At 40.9% G+C, this 20,648-nt stretch overlaps 1 protein-coding gene across 1 annotated transcript; it reads right to left on the reverse strand.

Annotated features, from left to right (window-relative positions):
* Positions 1 to 195: 195 nt before the first annotated feature.
* Positions 196 to 19,255, reverse strand: LOC144599626 (sodium-dependent phosphate transport protein 2B-like). The gene is made up of 12 exons (XM_078410751.1): positions 19,171 to 19,255; positions 17,851 to 17,979; positions 17,626 to 17,754; positions 17,218 to 17,361; positions 16,952 to 17,063; positions 10,700 to 10,895; positions 6,694 to 6,789; positions 4,550 to 4,670; positions 3,963 to 4,130; positions 2,808 to 2,924; positions 2,573 to 2,697; positions 196 to 768 (listed from the first exon to the last, which is right to left on the reverse strand). Exons 1-12 carry the CDS (start codon positions 19,253 to 19,255, stop codon positions 196 to 198), a joined length of 1,995 nt encoding a protein of 664 aa, XP_078266877.1.
* Positions 19,256 to 20,648: the final 1,393 nt, after the last annotated feature.

Raw genomic sequence — 20,648 nt, forward strand, 5'->3', positions numbered from 1 at the left:
GAAAGTGTGCACTTAAGAGCAACAATTGAATACAAAACAGTATAAATTGGTGAAGGAATCACTTCTAGCACAAAATTTGTTAATGGCACTAACCAATCAGGATACCAGAAGTGATAGGAACTCATATAGGTTAAACCTTACAAAATACTGCTCCATTTTGCAAAGGCATGTTTAAGCAATTCTGTGGTTCAAATGCTACATAGCTGTTGAATTAACTCTTGTTTCACTTTCACTAGCTGGGAATGTCTTAATATCTTTTTTCTCATTCTCTAAAATTACTGGATTATCATAAACCTCCAAAGATCTGGCCTGCTTTTCCTTTTTATCAACATTTTCATCATCATTCTTCTTGCAGCAACCACACTTACGAAAACACCGACTGGAACAACATATTGTAGCACGCTGTACCACTCTGTCCCATGGTCTTAAAGAATGAAACCAAATTGGAAGGAAGTTCCATGTTTGCAATACTTTTGGCAAGTACCTTGGACATTTTGTTTGCATAACGTTGATAACAACAATAATGATTATAAGCACCAAAATAGGAACACCTACGCCAGTCAGAATCTGCCAACCAGCAACAGACAGCCCAAATATAGTTATAGGGAGCAGCAGGAAGCACAAAATCAAGTAGGTAACAGCAAACCACCTATATCTGGACGTACAAGTGCCCAAGGCTTTGGCTAGACGAATGGGCAGGCGCATGAATGGCAGAGGGTACCAAATGAGGATCCCAGAGATATTAAAAAAGAAATGACACAAAGCAATCTATAAAAATAAAAAAAACTTTTAGTATACATTTAAAGTCTATTTTTCAAAATTAAAAATTATAATTGAATATTGACTAAATACTTTTGTTATCATTAGAACTATTAATGATTATGTACATATAAATTCTTGCTTCTGATAGCTATTCATGTATTGAACAGCGAAACATGACCATTAATGTTATTATTCAGTCCTTCCTCTACATTTGTCAAGTATTACTTATTTCAGAACATTTAAGACTATATTTGATGCCCCAAATTGGATGTTTTGATGAGTTATGGGTTTCAGCAACATAGAACTAAAAGATCTTTGACTTAATGTCTTGCTACAGATCCTAACATGTACAGTGCAGTGGTGATGCAGGTAGTGACCAGTCTTCTAGCTCTCGCCATTTGGGTTAAATTCTGACCTTTGGTGATGGAGTTTGCACATTTCCTCTCTGACTATATTGTTTTCCCTGGGTCCCCCTGTTCCACCCCACTTCCCAAAGACAAGCTAGTTTGTGGGTAAATTAACAACGGTAAATGTGGCTGAAGGAAAAATCAAGGGGTTTTAAATCGTTGTATGTAAGCTAGATTTATTTGGGGGAAAATAAGTGAACCGGCATGAACCTGATGGACCAAATGGCCTCCTTCTGTGCTGTAATAAAATTTGAAACCATGAGGATGTTTGGCACAACATGCCAATGCCACCTTCTTGAAAAAAAGTATTTTATCAATCCCACCAACACCTCCCTGCTCTTTCCACAAAGCTGCAAATTAAGTTTCTCCTTCTGAAGTATTTTTAAAGTCACCAATGATTCTGGTTTTGCCACCATCCAATGTCAAACAATAACATCTTACTTCCTCAGAGTCATACAGCGTGGAAACAGGCCCTTCGGCCCAACTTGCCCACACCGACCAACATGTTCTATCTACACTAGTTCCACCTGCCTGCATTTGGCCCATGTCCCTCTAAACATGTCCTATCCATGTACCTGTCTAATTGTTTCTTAAACATTGCAATAGTCCTGCCTCAACTACCTCCTGTGGCAGCTTGTTCCATACACCCACCACCCTTGGTGTGAAAAAGGTACCCCTCAGATTCCTATTAAATCTTTCCCCCCTTCACCTTAAACCTAGGTCTTCTGGTTCTGGATTCCCCTACTCTGGGCAAGAGACCCTGATCTATTCCTCTCATGATTTTATACACTTCTATAAAATCACCCCTCATCTTCCTCCGCTCCTCGGAATAGAGTCCCAGCCTGCTCAACTTCTCCCTATAACTCAGACCCTCAAGTCCTAGCAACATCCTTGTCTCTGTACCCTTTCCTACTTGAAAACATTCTGCGTACTTTTGCAACATATTTCAAATATGATTATCAACTCTCCCATCAGACGGTTAAAATTCCCTAAATTTCCAATCAAAATCATTTATATTCTTGATTAATATTGGTTAACTTTGGGAATCTGGCAACTGTGCCTGGTACAGTGGACTGAGGCAATTATGGAGTAGGGGATGAAGACATCAGTCAGGACTTTTGCATTTGGTCACTCTTGAGCCAATCACTCTCAGAGCAAAGGATTAATAATCCCTGTGACCACAATCACACATGGAAAAAAAATGGACATTTGAACAAAAGACTGCATCTAATCCTGGAATGGTTCATTGTTGTTAGTTGCCACATTTGGAAAAGGATGTTTACGAGAAAGTTATGTTCTCTGATTATCAATTCAGGCCTCTGGATTGTCAGATTAAACCACTGAACGATCTGCCAAGTATATAAAATAACAATTACTAAAGCAGACTGGTTGTTTGTGCTCACCTGTAAAGAATCAGCTAAGGTTTCTCCTGGACTTGCAAGAGCAGCTATAATAGCAGTAGTGGTTGTACCAAGATTGGAACCCAGTGTAAGGGGATAGACTCGCTCAATACTGATCACACCAATTCCTGACAAGAGGGGAAAAATACAAACATTATATATAAAACACGACAAAAGGGAAATATTAGACATTTTTAACCACTCTGATTTTCTCATAAATGTTTTCCTCAAAACTTACCAACCAATGGAGTAAGAGCAGAGGTGAAAATAGAACTGCTTTGAACAACAAAAGTCATTCCAGCACCCACGAGAATGGCGATATATCCTGTTACCCAACCAAATGGATATTTGAAATCTGCAAAAAGATTAGAATTTAATTGAATACGAGTTATTTTGCTTATCAGAAATGACAACATGTAAATTACGGTAAAGTAACTAATATATGTTTTGATATTATTGCATGTACCTTAGACATTGACATACAGATGAATTTTGCTACATATATTCAAATCATTAAAGATCAAGATGGCAATTAAATTGTGTTGCTGTACAATAGAGATCAACGCCCACTGCTTTGAAATTGTCTTTTCTTATATTTAAAAAACATTAAAAAAGTTTTATCTTTTTACGACAATGGTCTTTGCCAGATCCTCCCTATTTATTGTACTTTTTTTGGAATATGTTTGAAAGGGATACAATAAAACTTTATTAATCCAAGATTGTAAAATATATTTATATCTTACATGAAGGAAACAATATATCTAAAACTATTGTAAAACCCAATAGTATCTCTATTTAACATGGCATCATTTTAACAATAGAGAATCTCTGTTTATATTGGAATTTTACAGCATATGTGTTACATCACTTTTTTTTAAATCACCAAATCAATTGAAATAACTTTCAACCATCTTTGTCTTGGCAGTAACCTAGAAGAGAGTATTGTTGTCCGAGGGCATAGTCTAAGAATGTTTAATGTTTATACTCCTTTTATTTCATTGATTTCAGTGGTGGACGACAATCAGGAATTGTAAATTGCAGGAATTCACTCCACTATATTAATGCCCAAACTAAAAAGATTAACATTCCTGCAACTTCTTATAGATTTTTTAAATGCTTTTGTATTTTAAAACATATTTTAATATTCTCAAAAATAACTCCGAAGTTGATAAATACCTAGAATGACCAGAAGTGTTTACAGTTCACAATCTTCAATGTCCAAATGGCTCACAGTGCAAAATATAATAAATTATTTCAGATAAGCAATAGTAGATCCAGAATAGTACCAAATGAAAAGAGCCAATAAGCAATCACGAACTATATCGTATGCAGGAGAAGTGCAAAGAAAAATCTACATTTTATCCTAAATATTTGGTTTATTTTTTCTGTTTACCTGTATTCATAATTTTTTTGATAATGGTGGCGACCTGTCCTTTTAACATGGAGTTGAGAAGTTTGACAATGAGTATCAAGCAGCTGCATAGAATAAACAAGGAGCCTGCAAGAAGGATCAGGCCAACTCCTAGATCTGATATGGTGGTATTCACAAATAAATGGTGACCTAAAATGAAAAAGGTAAACCAGAAGCAACATCTTATTCATCTAATTTATATACTGAAATGCTTCTAAATATCTTCATGTTCAGGAATAATGTTTTATCGCAGAGTATAGCTGTTTTTGATATTTACCAAGTAATGGGACATAGATGAGTAGACAATTTCATTTACATCACATACAAACTTCCCAATGTGCTTCGCAGATAATTAGATAAAAATTGCCAACAAGCCAAAAGTTGACACAGAGCTAAAGAGATATAAGCTCAGCAATTTTAAAGAGTATCTTCTTTCATCTATTCCTATCTTGTCCAGTATTCTACACTAGGCCACACATGTGTTTATACAAACATTACAAAAGCCTCTTCATTTTTTGCTTTTGGTTTCTTAAATAATATCAAAATAATCGAATGAAACATTCACTTACATTTGTGAATATATATTGTTTCTGATATATTTTTCAGAGTCAAAGTATTATTGCCATCAGTCCAACAGAATTCGGGGGATGTGCAATTGACTGGACTTGGGACAGTCACGTTCTTTTCAACCTACGAGAGAGGAACAACCATTTCAATCATTAGTCTCCTTTACCGTAGCTAATATTGTCTGAAACTCTGCACAATTACATCAGCAGTACCAGATGTTCCCTAACCATTAGCCTTGCAACGTACTTTTTTTCTATCAACCTAAGAACTATTTCAGTCCCCTATCTTTAAATTAATATTTATTACCAATTTTCCATTATAATGACCTTTTATTTTCTTTCTACTTTGGCATTCATTTATATGCAGCAACAACATTCATATCTTTCTCAGCATCTGCTCAGATTTTCATTCTTGTTATCTTATTTTCTTCTATACCTTCCTCCTCACAAAATTCTCTGCCACAGAAGGCAGTGGAGGCCAAATCACTGGATGAATTTAAACGAGAATTAGATAGAGCTCCAGGGGCTAGTGGAATCAAGGGATATGGGGAGAAGGCAGTCATGGGTTACTGATTGTGGATGATCAGCCATGATCACAATGAATGGTGGTGTTGGCTCGAAGGGCCAAATGGCCTCCTCCTGTACCTATTTTCAATGTTTCCTCACAGTTTATAACCTGTAGTTTTTTAATTTGTTTGTTTTCTTTCTTTTGACACTCCTTAATCATTATTGTTACAGAACGTTTATCTCTCTGTCATACATTAAATGCCCTTTCATGTGACTCCATGATGTGAGGGCACAGTCTCGGAATAAGAAGGTGGCACAATTAAGATAAGGGTGAATTTCTTCTCTGCATGATCCTTGAGCTTTTGTTCGAGTACACTGTAAAGCCTGAATCCTTGAATTTATTCAAACCTGAAATAAGATTTTTAATCAATAAGTTAATCAAGACTTCTGGGGACAAGAGCAGGAAAGTGGACCAGAACGTGTTGGATCAATCAGAATTATATTGAATGGTGGAGCAGGGTCAAACTCCTTCCCTGCTTCTTATGGTCTTATAAGTTCACACTAACTTATATCATCACCTGCATTTATTCAAAAAGCTACAATTTACCATAAAAGAGATAAATTAATCTCAAACGGTGTTTGCAAATGGCTGCATTTCATAGAGCAAGTAAAGACAAATAGTATACATAAGTAGCTATGGGCTGGGTGCCTTGAAGAACTCAACTATATCATGTACATAATTGATATATTGTGGTACCCAGCCACAAGTGTTGATTAGCTGAGAGTCACTGTTGTTAATACAGGATATGTCATTTACTTGCTTGTATGGGCTGCAACACAAAAAAAACCCGACAGACATTACACCTGCCTTTAACCAGGTTTAAATACTATCTGGTCCAATGCCACTATCATTCAATACTATTTATATTTTTCAAGCTAGCAACAAATAGGGGTAGAAGAGTTGGAGGCGGGGGTGAGGAGGGGGGGGGGGGGGGGGGGGATAGGTTAAAATTACCCAAAAGCTAGAAATGCAGTGGGCAAGTGTTCTGCAGCTCTGATGTAAATCCTGTACACAATTCTAGGGAAAGAGTATTTAAAGCCCAATTCTACAGCAATCGCATTCTGACTGAGCACTGGAATTTGAAAGCTACAACTTAGCAGCTACATTGGAGGAAGGCAAGCAATTGGAAAAGGTACACTGGTTAAAGTCACCAAAGTTTTTGAAATACTTTTCAAAGGACTTGCATCACTTGTTATTAGATTTAACATTGCAAGCTCAAATACAACTATTGTGTATCAAACACTCCTCCACTGTGACTGTGTCTTGTCCTGAGCAGAGGCAGCTTGGTTTCTGGAGGTGTTTTGCCAGAAAAAACAGAGAGAGGTTCTGCCCAAAATTCCTCTCTCACACAGAGATTCCTCAAATTACATCTGGGCCAGGGTAACAAAGGGGGCAGCTTTTAAAAGTTTCTATAGTTTGCTTGTACCACTTGACTATTATTCAATAACCCAAATTGTGCTCTTTTTCATGATCATGTATCATATACAAGCAGTCACTGAACCAGACTGACAAAGCTCTTAATCATTGCTGGTTATTCATTATAACAGGCATGAGGTAACTACATTTTTTGTTCACTTGCCATTTCAGTTGCGGTCTTGCACCACTGTTCGATGAGGCTTCTATTTGCTGCTGCTGGATTTCCCGTTGCTATTTCATTTATTACAGATTTGTCCAACTGAAATGAAGTAATTATTTTATGATTTAGACATGTCAGAAAATGCCCAGTCATCGATTTTTGATTCTCACTGAATATGGAATTAGACAATAGACAATAGATAATAGGTGCAGGAGTAGGCCATTCAGCCCTTCGAGCCAGCACCGCCATTCAATGCGATCATGGCTGATCACTCTCAATCAGTACCCCGTTCCTGCCTTCTCCCCATACCCCCTCACTCCGCTATCCTTAAGAGCTCTATCCAGCTCTCTCTTGAAAGCATCCAACGAACTGGCCTCCACTGCCTTCTGAGGCAGAGAATTCCACACCTTCACCACTCTCTGACTGAAAAAGTTCTTCCTCATCTCCGTTCTAAATGGCCTACCCCTTATTCTTAAACTGTGGCCCCTTGTTCTGGACTCCCCCAACATTGGGAACATGTTTCCTGCCTCTAATGTGTCCAATCGCCTAATTATCTTATATGTTTCAATAAGATCCCCCCTCATCCTTCTAAATTCCAGTGTATACAAGCCTAATTGCTCCAGCCTTTCAACATACGACAGTCCCGCCATTCCGGGAATTAACCTAGTGAACCTACGCTGCACGCCCTCAACAGCAAGAATATCCTTCCTCAAATTTGGAGACCAAAACTGCACACAGTACTCCAGGTGCGGTCTCACCAGGGCCCGGTACAACTGTAGAAGGACCTCTTTGCTCCTATACTCAACTCCTCTTGTTATGAAGGCCAACATTCCATTGGCTTTCTTCACTGCCTGCTGTACCTGCATGCTTCCTTTCAGTGACTGATGCACTAGGACACCCAGATCTCGTTGAACATCCCCTCTTCCTAACTTCATGCTTTAAGGAAATGAACACAGGCCCTGGGACACAGGCCTCGTGGACAAAGCTCATCTGCAGATCATCTGGTGTTTTCCTGCAATTCTTGATAGAGTTGGGGTACTTAATAAGCCTTTATTAGTCTGAAGAAAGAGTAAGGTGAGGTAAGGACTTCAGGCCTTGATCCCCAAGACACACACTTAAAGTAGGCAAGCTTCGACAGAGGTCCAACAGCTTCAAGTTGACTTTTACAAATATCACTTTCTTATTTTAGAGCTGAATTACAGTTTCATTGTGGAATTTGAACTCAAGTACCCAGATTCACTACAATGTATTTGTATACTGCGATTGGTGTAGTGAAAAGCAAAATCACAATATCCTTCCAAGGACCATTATCAAGTAGGATTGGATCAAGACTCTGAGATAGTAAAGAGATAGCAGTTCAGGTTGCCAAAGATTAAATGTTGGTTTAGAGCAAGGGTTGGGGATGTGGGGGGCAGGGGTATAGAAGGAGAGAAGCTTAGGGAGAATGATTAAAAAATATAACCATGACAACTACCATATCCAACTTTTCACTATAAACTCCACAAACTATCATGGTTTTCATTCAAAATGTTGACGGGGATAAGGAAGAATAACAATTTAAATTAATAAATCAGCATTCCAGATTTCATAGTACAGTTAATATGCAAGTTTTCTGCTTCCAGAGTGAACAATTATAATTGCAGAAGTGAAATGACTGCAGTTCAAAATATGCTCAACATGCAGAAGAATGCATTCTACATAACATAAATGATGCAATTCTGGAATAACAAAGCCTAATTGTGAAACAAATGAAGTTTGAAGTCACTTAACCCATCATATTCATGTCAACAGAACAATTCCATCACTCCCCTGACCCTTCTCCTGTTTGTCCCTGCTGCCCTGTGATGTCTCCTCTCATGTATGCCCAACCATTTCCCTTTGATTGTTTTGCCAATTACATGCACTAAGGTGAAGATGATAGTAGTTAATTAACAGTCCATCATGTGTTTGAGATAATGGAATAATCTGGAGCACCCAGTAGAATCTCATCTGGTAACAGGGAAAGCATGCAAACTGTATACAGACCACACCCAAGACCTGGACCCCAGGTCAGTGGAACGGTAAGGCAGCAGCATTAACTGTGCTGGCACAGTGGCATAGCAGTTAATATGACTGCTTCACAGCTCCAGACACCCTGATTTGTCTGTGGTTGTGACGCTGCATGTAACTGTGTGGATTTCTGCTGGGTGCTTTGGTTCTTCCCCACATTCCCTATATGCACTGAGAGGTTGAGTAGCTGTTGTGAATTACCCTGTCAATGGCAAAAGGAATCAAGGAGGAATCGATGGGCATGTGAGAAAGGATAAGGTACAGGGCTGCAGGGAAATAAGTAGAGGGGCAATGGTACTAATGGGATTATTCTTCTGGGAGGTAACATGGACCCAATGAATTGGATGGCCTCTTTTTCTGTAAAAGTAAGAAGGAATTGATTCAAATGTTGAACTATTCCTCACTTCATCTCCGAATTGTATAGTATAGTATAGTATAGTATAGTGTACAATTTCTTTCACAGAGTTAAGTCAAACAGTAACTTTTATTCCTCCTCAAAGAAACAATATAACTCATAAAGCTGCCTCTTGATATATCTACTTTGTCCAAGTTCACGCTGAAAATATTTGTCCTGCTCAATCGGGTTATCAGTTCAGCGATGCGGGGGATCAAAAAGTTTCCTTCTTGTTTTTACAGGTTTTACGATTTTCTTCAAAGATTCTAATGGACAATATGATGCCAATTAACTGTAAATTAACCGTGTATTTATAAAGATAGTTCAGTTTATCCAGAAATGGCACTAATCTCAATACAAAGCTCTCTCAGTGCTACACTACAACGTCTGCCCAATAAAATGCTTGTCCCTATAACACCGTTGGAAACTATGGAATTTTAAATTACATGCTAACACTGACCCTTGGAGTGATTTTATTTATCTTAATGATATAAAGCATTTTGATTTATCCCTGGTATCTTGCGTCAAATAATTGATAACTTTTATTAATATTCTTTATTACATTCAGTTGCACAACAACTATTTTACAGCTTGGATACTATTACCTGTAGGAACCTATGAAGGAGATAAAGTAGTACGAAAAATAGTTTAAAAGGACACTAAATGCTGGAGTAACTCAACAGGTCAGGCAGCATCTCTGGAGAACATGGATAGGTGACGTTTCGAGTTACTCCAATACTTTGTGTCCTTTCGTGAATTAATCAGCATTTGCAGTTCTTTGTTTCTACAAGAAAAATATTTTTATAGTTTTATTTGATAATATTAGTCTGAATTCTTCATCATCATAATGGGTGTCATGGAAAGCATAGTGATGGTGGCCTGTTAAATCAGGTCTTCCCATTGCTCACTCTGGGTATTGAGATGAGTGGACATTTAAGGCTCACCCACCATAGTTACAACAATATTCCCCTAAAACGAAGAAACAAGGAACTACAGACACTGGTTTACCAAAAGAAGACACAGAGTGCTGGAGTAGTTCGGTGGGTCAGGCAGCATCACAGGATAACATGGATTGGCAACATTTCAGATCAGGACCCTTCTTCAGACTGATGACTATCCATCTTCTCCTGAGATGCTTCTGACCCACTGAGCTACCCCAGCCCTCTGTCTTCTTACTCTAAAATGATATAGGTAAGGTTTACACTGGGATTCTTATGTTTGAAGAGGTGGAGGGAGAATGGAAGGAGGTCTGGGAGCAGTCTGGAGAGAAGTTGGAAGTCAAGCAAGTAAAGTGTGAACTTTTCCCAACCAGATCTTTGGTTCAAGATCTCCTGGGTATCAGCAGCACCCAAAATATCCCTCCATATTTGTGACCAGCACAGAACTGAGGCTCAGCAGTCACTGTCTTCAACTTGACTCTCTGTCACACCACAAGGTTCTGGAGAGCTCAGTCTGGCAGTGAGATACTCAGTGCTTCTCCCCACTGCACCTGTCTACAGAGACATAAAATGATCAGTCCTGTTATTTGCATTAGCGGTTTAATATGAACCACTGCACATGGCTTACCTGCACAATAAGTTTTGTGAGGGGATCGGTAATAACTTTTAACAAATCTGGAGCATCTTCACCAGTCTTGATATCAAAAGACTTGACAATAACTGCAGTGAGATGGTATAGATAGTCAGAGGCTGCTTCAATCGGCAGTAGGATTAGCACTGAGAGCCAATTAAAGAAATCATGTACAGTTGCACCTGCAAAGGCTCTAGGAAGGAAATAAATATGATTAGCACATTCATAATCTTAATTATTTTTTACATGGTTGACCCTAGCATCAGAACCCAGGCTTCCACCACTCTCTGTGCAACAAAACCTGCCCTGCACATCTTCTTTAAACTTGACCATCCTGTGAAACAGTTCTGATTGTCTATCCTACCTCTGCCTCTCAATCTTATATACTTCTATTCTACTCACTTGGACCATCTCCAACATCTCCCTACCGTTTCTAGATCACATCGTCTCCATCACAGGAAGCAGACTATTGACGACATCTACTACAAACCTGCTGACTCCCATAGCTAATTTGACTACATTTCTTCCCACCCTGCTTCCCATCAAGACTCTATTCCCTACTCCCAAATCCTTCGTCTACGCCGCATCTGCGCCCAGGATGAGGTGTGCCATACCAGGGCATTGGAGATGTCCTCATTCTTTAGGAAATGGGGGTTCCCCTCTTTCATTATAGATGAGGCTCTCACTAGGGTCTCCTCTACATCCCGCAGCTCCGCTCTTGCTCCCCCTCCCCCATTCCTAACAAGGACAGAGTCCCCCTTGTCCTCACCTTCCACCCCATCAGCCGTTGCATACAGCATATAATCCTCCAACATTTTCGCCACCTCCAATGAGATCCCACTACTGGCCACATCTTCCCATCTCCACCCCTTTCTGCATTCCGCAGAGACCGTTCCCTCCGAAACTCCCATGTCAACTTGTCCCTTCCCTCCCAAACCATCCCCTCCTCAGGTACTATCCCTTGCAACTACAGGAGATGCAACACCTGTCCCTTTACCTCCACCCTCAACTCCATCCAAGGACCCAAACAGTCTTTCCAGGTGAGGCAGAGGTTCACCTGCACCTCCTCCTACCTCATCTACTGTATCCGCTGTTCCAGGTGTCAACTTCTTTACATCGGCGAAACCAAGCGCAGGCTCGGCGATCATTTTGCTGAACACCTCCGCTCAGTCCGTCTTAACGTACCTGACCTCCCGGTGGCTTAGCACTTCAACTCCCCCTCCCATTCCCAATTTGACCTTTCTGTTCAGGGCCTCCTTCATTGACAGAGTGAAGCCCAGCGCAAATTTTGCTTGGGTAGTTTACACCCCAGCAGTATGAACATTGACTTCTCTGACATCAGATAGCCCTTGCTTTCTCTCTCCATCCCCTCCTCCTTCCCTGTTCTCCCACTAGTTTTACTGTCTCCAACTACATTCTCAAGTCAAGTCAAGTCAAATTTATTTGTCACATACACATACTGTGCAGTGAAATGAAAGTGGCAATGCCTGCGGGTTGTGCACAAAAAAGAATTACAGTTACAGCATATAAATAAAGTTAATAAGTTACTATTAGTGTCGACAAAAATTTAGTCTCTGGGGTTATAAAAGTTGACAGTCCTGATGGCCTGTGGGAAGAAGCTCCGTCTCATCCTCTCCGTTTTCGCAGCGTGACAGCGGAGGCGTTTGCCTGATCGTAGCATCTGGAACAGTCCGTTACTGGGGTGGCAGGGGTCCCTCATGATCTTGCTTGCTCTGGATCTGCACCTCCTGATGTATAGGTCCTGCAGGGGGATGAGTGTAGTTCCCATGGTGCGTTCTGCCGAACGCACTACTCTCTGCAGGGCCATCCTGTCATATCATATCATATCATATCATATATATACAGCCGGAAACAGGCCTTTTCGGCCCTCCAAGTCTGTGCCGCCCAGCGATCCCCGTACATTAACACAATCCTACACCCACTAGGGACAATTTTTACATTTACCCAGCCAATTAACCTACATACCTGTATGTCTTTGCAACAACTTATTTTAATAAACTTACAAACAATTCAACTGTTAGTTTTCACATACCTTCCAATGTTTTCCATATTACTTATCACATTTTCATTTTTTTCTATTTGTACTTGTGTATATATAAACTAACTAGAAAATGCAGGTTCTAGTGATTTGAAATTATTCAGGTCAATGACCATGCATCGGAATCTGTTTTTATCAGAGTCTTGCTGGTTTTATTACAAAGTTACTAAAGTATTTTCTTAAAACCTGCTGCTTAGTCATGGGTTCAGGTATACTGCAGCTATTGAGAGATTGTTTCCTTAAATTAGTTTGCTTGATTACCTGTGAACTGATGTTCATTTTATGATCATGGCCATTACATTAAATAAAATAGATTATTTCAAGAATGAACTTATTTGCTTCACAAATTACTAACTAAAGAATTATTGGTCGCTTCCACTGTGCTCATTACATGAAGCGGAGTTGGTGATTGTTAAACCCATTTACTTTTCTAAAAATTCAATAAATGGAGACCATATTTTTAAAAATAACTCAGGTTTGTCGATTAAGGCAAACCTTATTTTTTCCAAATGCAGGGTCTCTGTAATTTCCGTAGTCCACATTTTAATTGTGGGGGTTATTGGTTTTTTCCAAAATTTAAGTATTAATTTTTTCGCAGTTATTAGACTGTAATCCAGAAAATGTACCTGACTTGCTGTAAAATTTGTAGTATGTTCTGATAATCCTAATATAATTAATTTTGGATCCATATCTAATTTTTTATTAATAACTTCAGAAACTATTTTAAAAATCTCCAACCAGAAGTTTTGCATTTTTATACAAGTTAGATACTTGGTATCAATTTTCAGTGAGAAGGACAATATTAAATTAAATTAAAAGTTGAAACTTGAGTTAGCGGTTGGATGTACAACTGTGGTTATTGTCTCCCCGATCTACTCCCTTTAATTTTTATTGTTAGATCTTTTTTTTTTAACCCTCTTATTCTCTCTCCCCAAGTTTATAGTTTTTATTTTTATTTTACTTTCTCTCTTCAAAAATTTAAAAATTGAAGCTATGTAAGAACTTTGTAACAAATGTGTTTTTTTATTTCTATTTGTACATATGCTTTTCAAAAATAAAAAATATTAAAAAAACATTCAACACAGGGTCCAGAAATTGGAGCCTCACAGGTGTTCCATGAATAATACTGTCCATTCATTGTACATTCATAAATTTTGGTTAGACAATAGATCTTTTTTTTAAAATTAGGTCTCGTTTAATATTGTCCTTCTCACTGAAAATTGATACCAAGTATCTCCCTCATATATCTTTCCTTTGACAACTATATTATCTAAATCATGGGAATCTGTAAAACCTCTCCTGGCTCTGTGCCAATAATTGGTATTTATTTCAAAATCTATTTCCTCTCTTTTCACAGTGAAAAGAAACACAGTTGACCAGCTATTCTCGCAGTCATGCAAGTCGTCATTAAATGAAACTTCCTCATATTTGGTTGATGTTAGCTCTGGGATCTTTACACTGTATTATTAAAATTCATAAATTCCTTCATCAAATATCTCTTTCAAATAAGTCATGTCACCATACCTAGAATGTCGCAACAAAATATGATGTTCCCCATGTCATGTTCATTGTGCACGTGAAGCAGTTATGGATTCTCCCATCTTAGTAACAGAAATATAAAAACCTGGGCAGAGCTGTTCCCAAACCAGACTGTAATGTTGCCGGACAGGATGCTCTCTACAGCCCCAGAGTAGAAGCAATGAAGGATCCTCAGAGACACTCTGAATTTCCTCAATTGTCTAAGGTGGTAAAGGCGCTGCTTAGCCTTACCCACCAGTGCGGCAATGTGCGTTGCCCACGTCAGATCCTCTGTGATGCGGACTCCCAAGTATTTAAAACTGCTCACCCTGTCCACAGTAGACCCATTTATCTCCAGTGGCGTGTACGTCCTTGGATGTTTAGCCCTTCTGAAGTCCACAATCAGCTCCTTTGTTTTAGTGACATTCAAGAGGAGGCTATTGTCCTGACACCAGAGTGTCAGATCAGCCACCTCCTCCCGGTAGGCCTTCCCATCGTTGTTGGAGATCCGGCCCACCACCACAGTGTCATCAGCAAACTTGATGATGGAGTTTGAGTTGAACCTGGCCCCACAGTCATGTGTGTACAGGGAGTACAGTAGGGGGCTAAGGACGCAGCCCTGGGGGGATCCTATGTTCAGGGTGAGGGAGCTAGATGTGTGTTCCCCCATCCTGACCACTTAGGGCCTGGCAGTGAGAAAGTCCAGGACCCAGGCACACAGAGGGGTGCTAAGCCCCAGTTCCAGCAGCTTCTCAACCAGTCTTTGTCTTGACACGAAATGTCACCCATTCCTTCTCTCCAGAGATGCTGCCTGACCCGTTGAGTTACTCCAGCATTTTGTGTCTACCTTCGATTTAAACCAGCATCTGCAGTTCTTTTCTACATACTTCTCTCAGATATCCCCTTAACCTCTGATACGCCAGAGAAAACAATCCAAGTATGTCCAGCCTCTTCTTATAGCCAACAGCCTCTAATACAGCCAGCATTCGGGTAACCTCCTGCACCCTCTTGAAAGACTCCATATCCTTTATAATGGGGTGACCAGAACTGTATGCAATATTAAAAATGCGACCTATCCAAAGTTTTATAAACCTGCCACATTAGTTCCTGACCCTGTAACTGATCTATATGCACCTGTATTCTTTGTCAACCTCTCTCACTGTCTGTGAGTCCAGCAATTTTGGCATAATTTGCAATCTTACTAACCAACCCATCTATATTTATGTCCAAATCGTTTATCTTTCCCACAGAGAACAGACATCCCAGCACAGATCCCTGTGGAACACCACTGGTCACAAACCTCCAGCATCCTTCCATCAATATCCTCAGTCTTCTAAGCATAAGCCAGTTCTGAATCTAAACTAGCAAATCATCATGGATCTCATGAATCGTAATCTTCTGGATCAGTCTACCAAGAAAGACTTTGTCACATGCCTTACTGAAATCCAAGTAGACATCATCCACTGATCGATCCTTTCCAATCACCTTTGTCACCTCCTGAAAAACTCAGTTATGTTAGTAAGACATGACCTGCAGTGGCCAAAGCCATGCTGATTGTCCCTAATTAGCCCATTCTCTTCCAAATGCGAGTAAATCTTATCTCAAAGAATCTACTCTTAATAGCTTTTCTACCACAGATGTGAGGCTCACTGGCCTATAATTTCCTGGATTATTCCTATTTCCTCTCTTAAACAAAGGAACACCATTGGCTACTCTTCAGTCCTCCAGCACCTCGCTTGTGTTTGAGAGGAAAGGTCTTCATCAAGGCCCCTGCAATCTCCTCAATATCCTGGCATAGACTCTATGAGGTCCTGGGAGTTGCCACTTTGATGATCTACAAGAGCCCCACACCACTCTGATCTCACTATCCTCTATGCCCTTCTATTTGGTGAATACTGATGCAAGGTACTTGTTTGGCATCATGTTTACATCCTCTGAATCCAAGCATGAATTCCCTCCTTTTTCCTTGAATAGCAATGTGCATTACTTTTTCTTTCTTGTTTTCTCTTGCCAAGCACCTTACATTCATGTCCTCTATTCACCAATCCTTCTGCCGAGGGAACCAGTCTCCCCTGATTTAATCCATCAAAATCACATGTAATTTGATCTGTGCTGGGATGTCTGTTCTCTGTGGGAAAGACAAACGACTTGGACATAAATATAGATGGGTTGGTTAGTAAGATTGCAAATTATGCCAAAATTGCTGGACTCACTATCATGTCACTGCTCAAAGGAGAACTCCAACTTCCTTGCACAACTGTAGGTTAATTCGTCTTTGGTTTCATTCTGGTAAATCTCTACAACACCCCAGGTCAGTTCTGAACAGCCTTCTCAAATTGTCCTGCTACAGTCCACAGCTCAGGTAGACGCCAGCCTCTTTACAAATGTGCCATTCAGTTTCTACTTTCTCTCTTCCTTCAAGATCAATCACTTTAAAACTCACTGTATAAATCTAATCTGCACATTCTTACCAGCCTCTTTGGGCAGTGCACTTAAAATCACTGGAAATTCCCTTCCCATTGACCGTACAAAACAAAAAGAGTAATATATTGGTGGACTGCCTGCCTGAAAGAATAGGACTTGCCTTTTCCTCCTCTCCCCTCCTAACCTTCTTTGTTCAGCAGCTGCTAGCTCAGAACTTAAAAACAAGAGTCCACCCGGGGATGGCGTACCTTCTGAATTCATTTCGGTCTGCAGATTGCATCAGAGCCACGATGGTGTTGGTCACCGAGGTACCGATGTTGGTTCCCATTATCACAGGGATGGCTGATCGCACTCCTAACACTGAGCAGAAAAAAGTAAATAGGGAAAGTGAGATGAGCAGGAGATTGAAAGCTGGAAGGTGTCTGTCGCTGCTACACCTCTCCAAAGTGAAATTGTTTTTTCAAACAACAAACTCTGCGCCAGTGAGATGGATGTGAGAACACTGTGTACTCACAGCCAGAGGACACCATGCTGACCACAATAGAAGACGATGTGCTGGAGCTTTGAACCAGAACTGTGACCAAGATGCCAATCACAAGGCCGGCCACAGGGTTTGCCAGGACCGCGTTATCTTTGAAAATATCTCCAGCGGCTTTACCTGCGGAGCAGCAAATAGCAACAGACATTAAAACAAAATGCAGACTATTCTCGTGAAGCTGTAAGTGCAGATGAGAGGAGGCACCTTCTGATCCCGCCACATGTGTCCTGTTTCCATGGGAAGCCCAAACTGCAAAGTGTTCCTCTCCTAACCTGCCATGCAAAATTGAGCCTGCTTCTCGCCTGTCATTAGCCATTTCCTCCCCCTGATTCTTATTCGATAACAGGGCATAAAATGTTCATTCGAGGACCCCAGGTATCTCACCTCCAACAAGTTGGAAGGCCGAGCTGAGGATGTCCAGTGAGCAGACGAAGAGATAGAGAAATCCAAACAGTGAAGCGATCTTCACCACTGTGCTCAGCACTCGAAACACCTTCATCTTGGTGTTCAGTTCTGTCAACAAGAATAATTATTTAAAGGGTTTGACTAGCCAGGGAGCAGTGATTTCCGCCAGGGAACAAAGGCAGGGCATTGTAGAGGGACAGATACCTGACCACTTGGTGCCGGTAGCCTCAAGGTTAGGCAGTGCCCAGGGATCCTCAGGCTCATTCTCCATCAGGGTGATGGTGGAATTAGCAGGGTGCAAAGCCGGTCCATTCACGGTGGTCTCTCCGATTCCTAGAAGATCAAAGATTGATGAGAGTGAAATTAGGGTCAATACCGGTACGCAATGGTCACAACGTAAAGATCTGGAGACACAAGAAACTGCAGGTGCTGATTTTTAAAATCAAAACACAAAGTACTGGAGGAACTCAGTGGGTCAGGCACAATCTCTGGAGGGAATTGATAGATGATCTTTCAGGTCTGGACCCTTCTGACTGATAGGAAAGGGGAGAAAGCTGGAAAAGAGAGATAGGGAGGGGTGAGTGAACCAAGGAGTTGTGGAGGGATCAATTCATCCCTTCCCACCCAACCAATATGCACCCCAGGTACATTTTCTTGCAATTGCAGATGTAACACCTGACCCTACACTTCCTTTCTCAGTTCTATCCAGGGGACACAGCTGTGATTCCAGGTGCACCTCTTCAAATCGCATCTACTTAATTCCTTGCTCCCAATGTGACCTCCTTTATATCGACGAGATCAAGTATAGAGTAGGCGCCCATTGTGCCTAAACCTTGCACTCTGTTTGCCGATTATTGCCAGAGCTCCAGCTCCAGCTAACCATTGCAACTCCCCTCCCCATTCTCAAACCAACATTTCTGTTCTTGGCCTCCTCCCTCCATTCCCAGAGTGAGCCCACATGCAAACTGGAGGAACCTTACCTCATATTCCACTTGGGTAGCTTACAATCCAAAGATATGAATGTTGGATTCTCCAACGATAAATTATACCCCTACTCTCTTTTTTCCCAACCCATCCCCACACCAATCTGCCCTATAAACCATTCCACCTACCGCACACTCCCCCAGTTATCCTGCTCCATTCTCCTCCTTCGAACGGGTATCTCCCATTCCCCTATCTGCATTCCATCTCCTCTCTTTTCCCTCTTGTTATCCACTCCTACCTATATCCACCCCATGGCTATACATGTCACTCCCTGTCTGACACCCTTTTTTTTTTCCATCTCCACGCATCTACCAATTTAACCCCGCTCACCTGTATCCATCGGTCACTTGACAAACTTTGCCTGCCCCTGTCTCTCTTTACCAGCCTTCTCTGCTCATCCATCCACTCCCATCCACCCCCTCCCACAGCTCCCACTCTCCATCGTTGCGAAGGTCCGGACGTCGATTCCTTCACGGATGCTGACTGACTGACTGACCCCTCCAGCGTTCAAAGTGTTTCCCATAAGGAGCCGCGACTCACCGTTCATCCTCAGCTTGCAGTCATCGTGGGGCTCCGCGGTCCCTGGACTGCCCTGCGATCCCTCCAATCCAGCCCGTGACTCCATGGTCGTCTGCAAGGAACAGTGGTCAGGTGTTAGTTCGATTCCAGACTCAGCCTGTTGGAATTTAACATTAGCCCGCTTTTCCCCTCCTATTTCTGCGAATTCTCTCAGATCATCTGCTCCCCGCCAGAGACTCTGTATTAACTTTCTGCTCAATACAATATATTGTTTGGCGAGGAAAGGCTATAACCAAGGAAGGAGGTAACTCACTTTTGAAAGTGAACTAAAGCACAAAGACAGAAGAGCCTTGAACGCGCTCGATCTGACATGTTAAAATTATAAAAACGAATGAGTTTGAAAGCAAAATAGTAAAATAAAGTTAAAAGTCATTTTCAATTGATAAATAGTAAACTATTAAGTGTCAATTCAGTGGGTTAAATCGTCTGCTCACCGATTCTTGCTGGTAGAAGATTAAAGGAAATCCTTCAATATTGATTCTGAGAGCTTTCCCTCGCACCCTGGGCACAGTTTATATATAGTTTGCGAGGGAGCGAACAGAATGACGAAGAATCATGTGATGTACTCCCTGGAGAATTACCTGACTGGCCTTTTAACCTAACCTGCCAACTGAAATATGGCAAGTATATAGCTTTGGAGATAGCGCTAGATCAGCGAACACTTAAATCTATGCAGCTCTTCAAGATAGCTATAATTTATTAACAAAAATTCTTGCTATTGGGGTTAATTCCCGGAATGGCGGGACTGTCGTATGTTGAAAGGCTGGAGCAATTAGGCTTGTATACACTGGAATTTAGAAGGATGAGGGGGGATCTTATTGAAACATATAAGATCATTGGGGGATTGGACACATTAGAGGCAGGAAACATGTTCCCAATGTTGGGGGAGTCCAGAACAAGGGGCCACAGTTTAAGAATAAGGGGTAGGCCACTTAGAACGGAGATGAGGAAGAACTTTTTCAGTCAGAGAGTGGTGAAGGTGTGGAATTCTCTGCCTCAGAAGGCAGTGGAGGCCAGTTCGTTGGATGCTTTCAAGAGAGAGCTGGATAGAGCTCTTAAGGATAGCGGAGTGAGGGGGTATGGGGAGAAGGCAGGAACGGGGTACTGATTGAGAGTGATCAGCCATGATCGCATTGAATGGCGGTGCTGGCTCGAAGGGCTGAATGGCCTACTCCTGCACCTATTGTCTATTGTCTATTAAAAGTGATTTATTCTTAGTTTCACAATCAGATCTGTCCACCTGTTTGTTGGATGCAGATCCAAAGTTACAACTTCCATAGGTTATCTATGTTTTAGATAGAGTTAGAAAGTTGGGAAGGCAGAAATTAATGGCACAGAAGAAGGAGATTTTGTCAAGACGTCCATTACTGCTTTAAAACTTCCTATCCCTCATCAATTACACTGTGTACTGTGGTACAGCAAGTGCTCATCCAGTACTT

Source organism: Rhinoraja longicauda, chromosome 1 (genome assembly GCF_053455715.1).
Source record: "Rhinoraja longicauda isolate Sanriku21f chromosome 1, sRhiLon1.1, whole genome shotgun sequence".
In the NCBI taxonomy this organism is placed as follows: domain Eukaryota; kingdom Metazoa; phylum Chordata; class Chondrichthyes; order Rajiformes; family Arhynchobatidae; genus Rhinoraja; species Rhinoraja longicauda.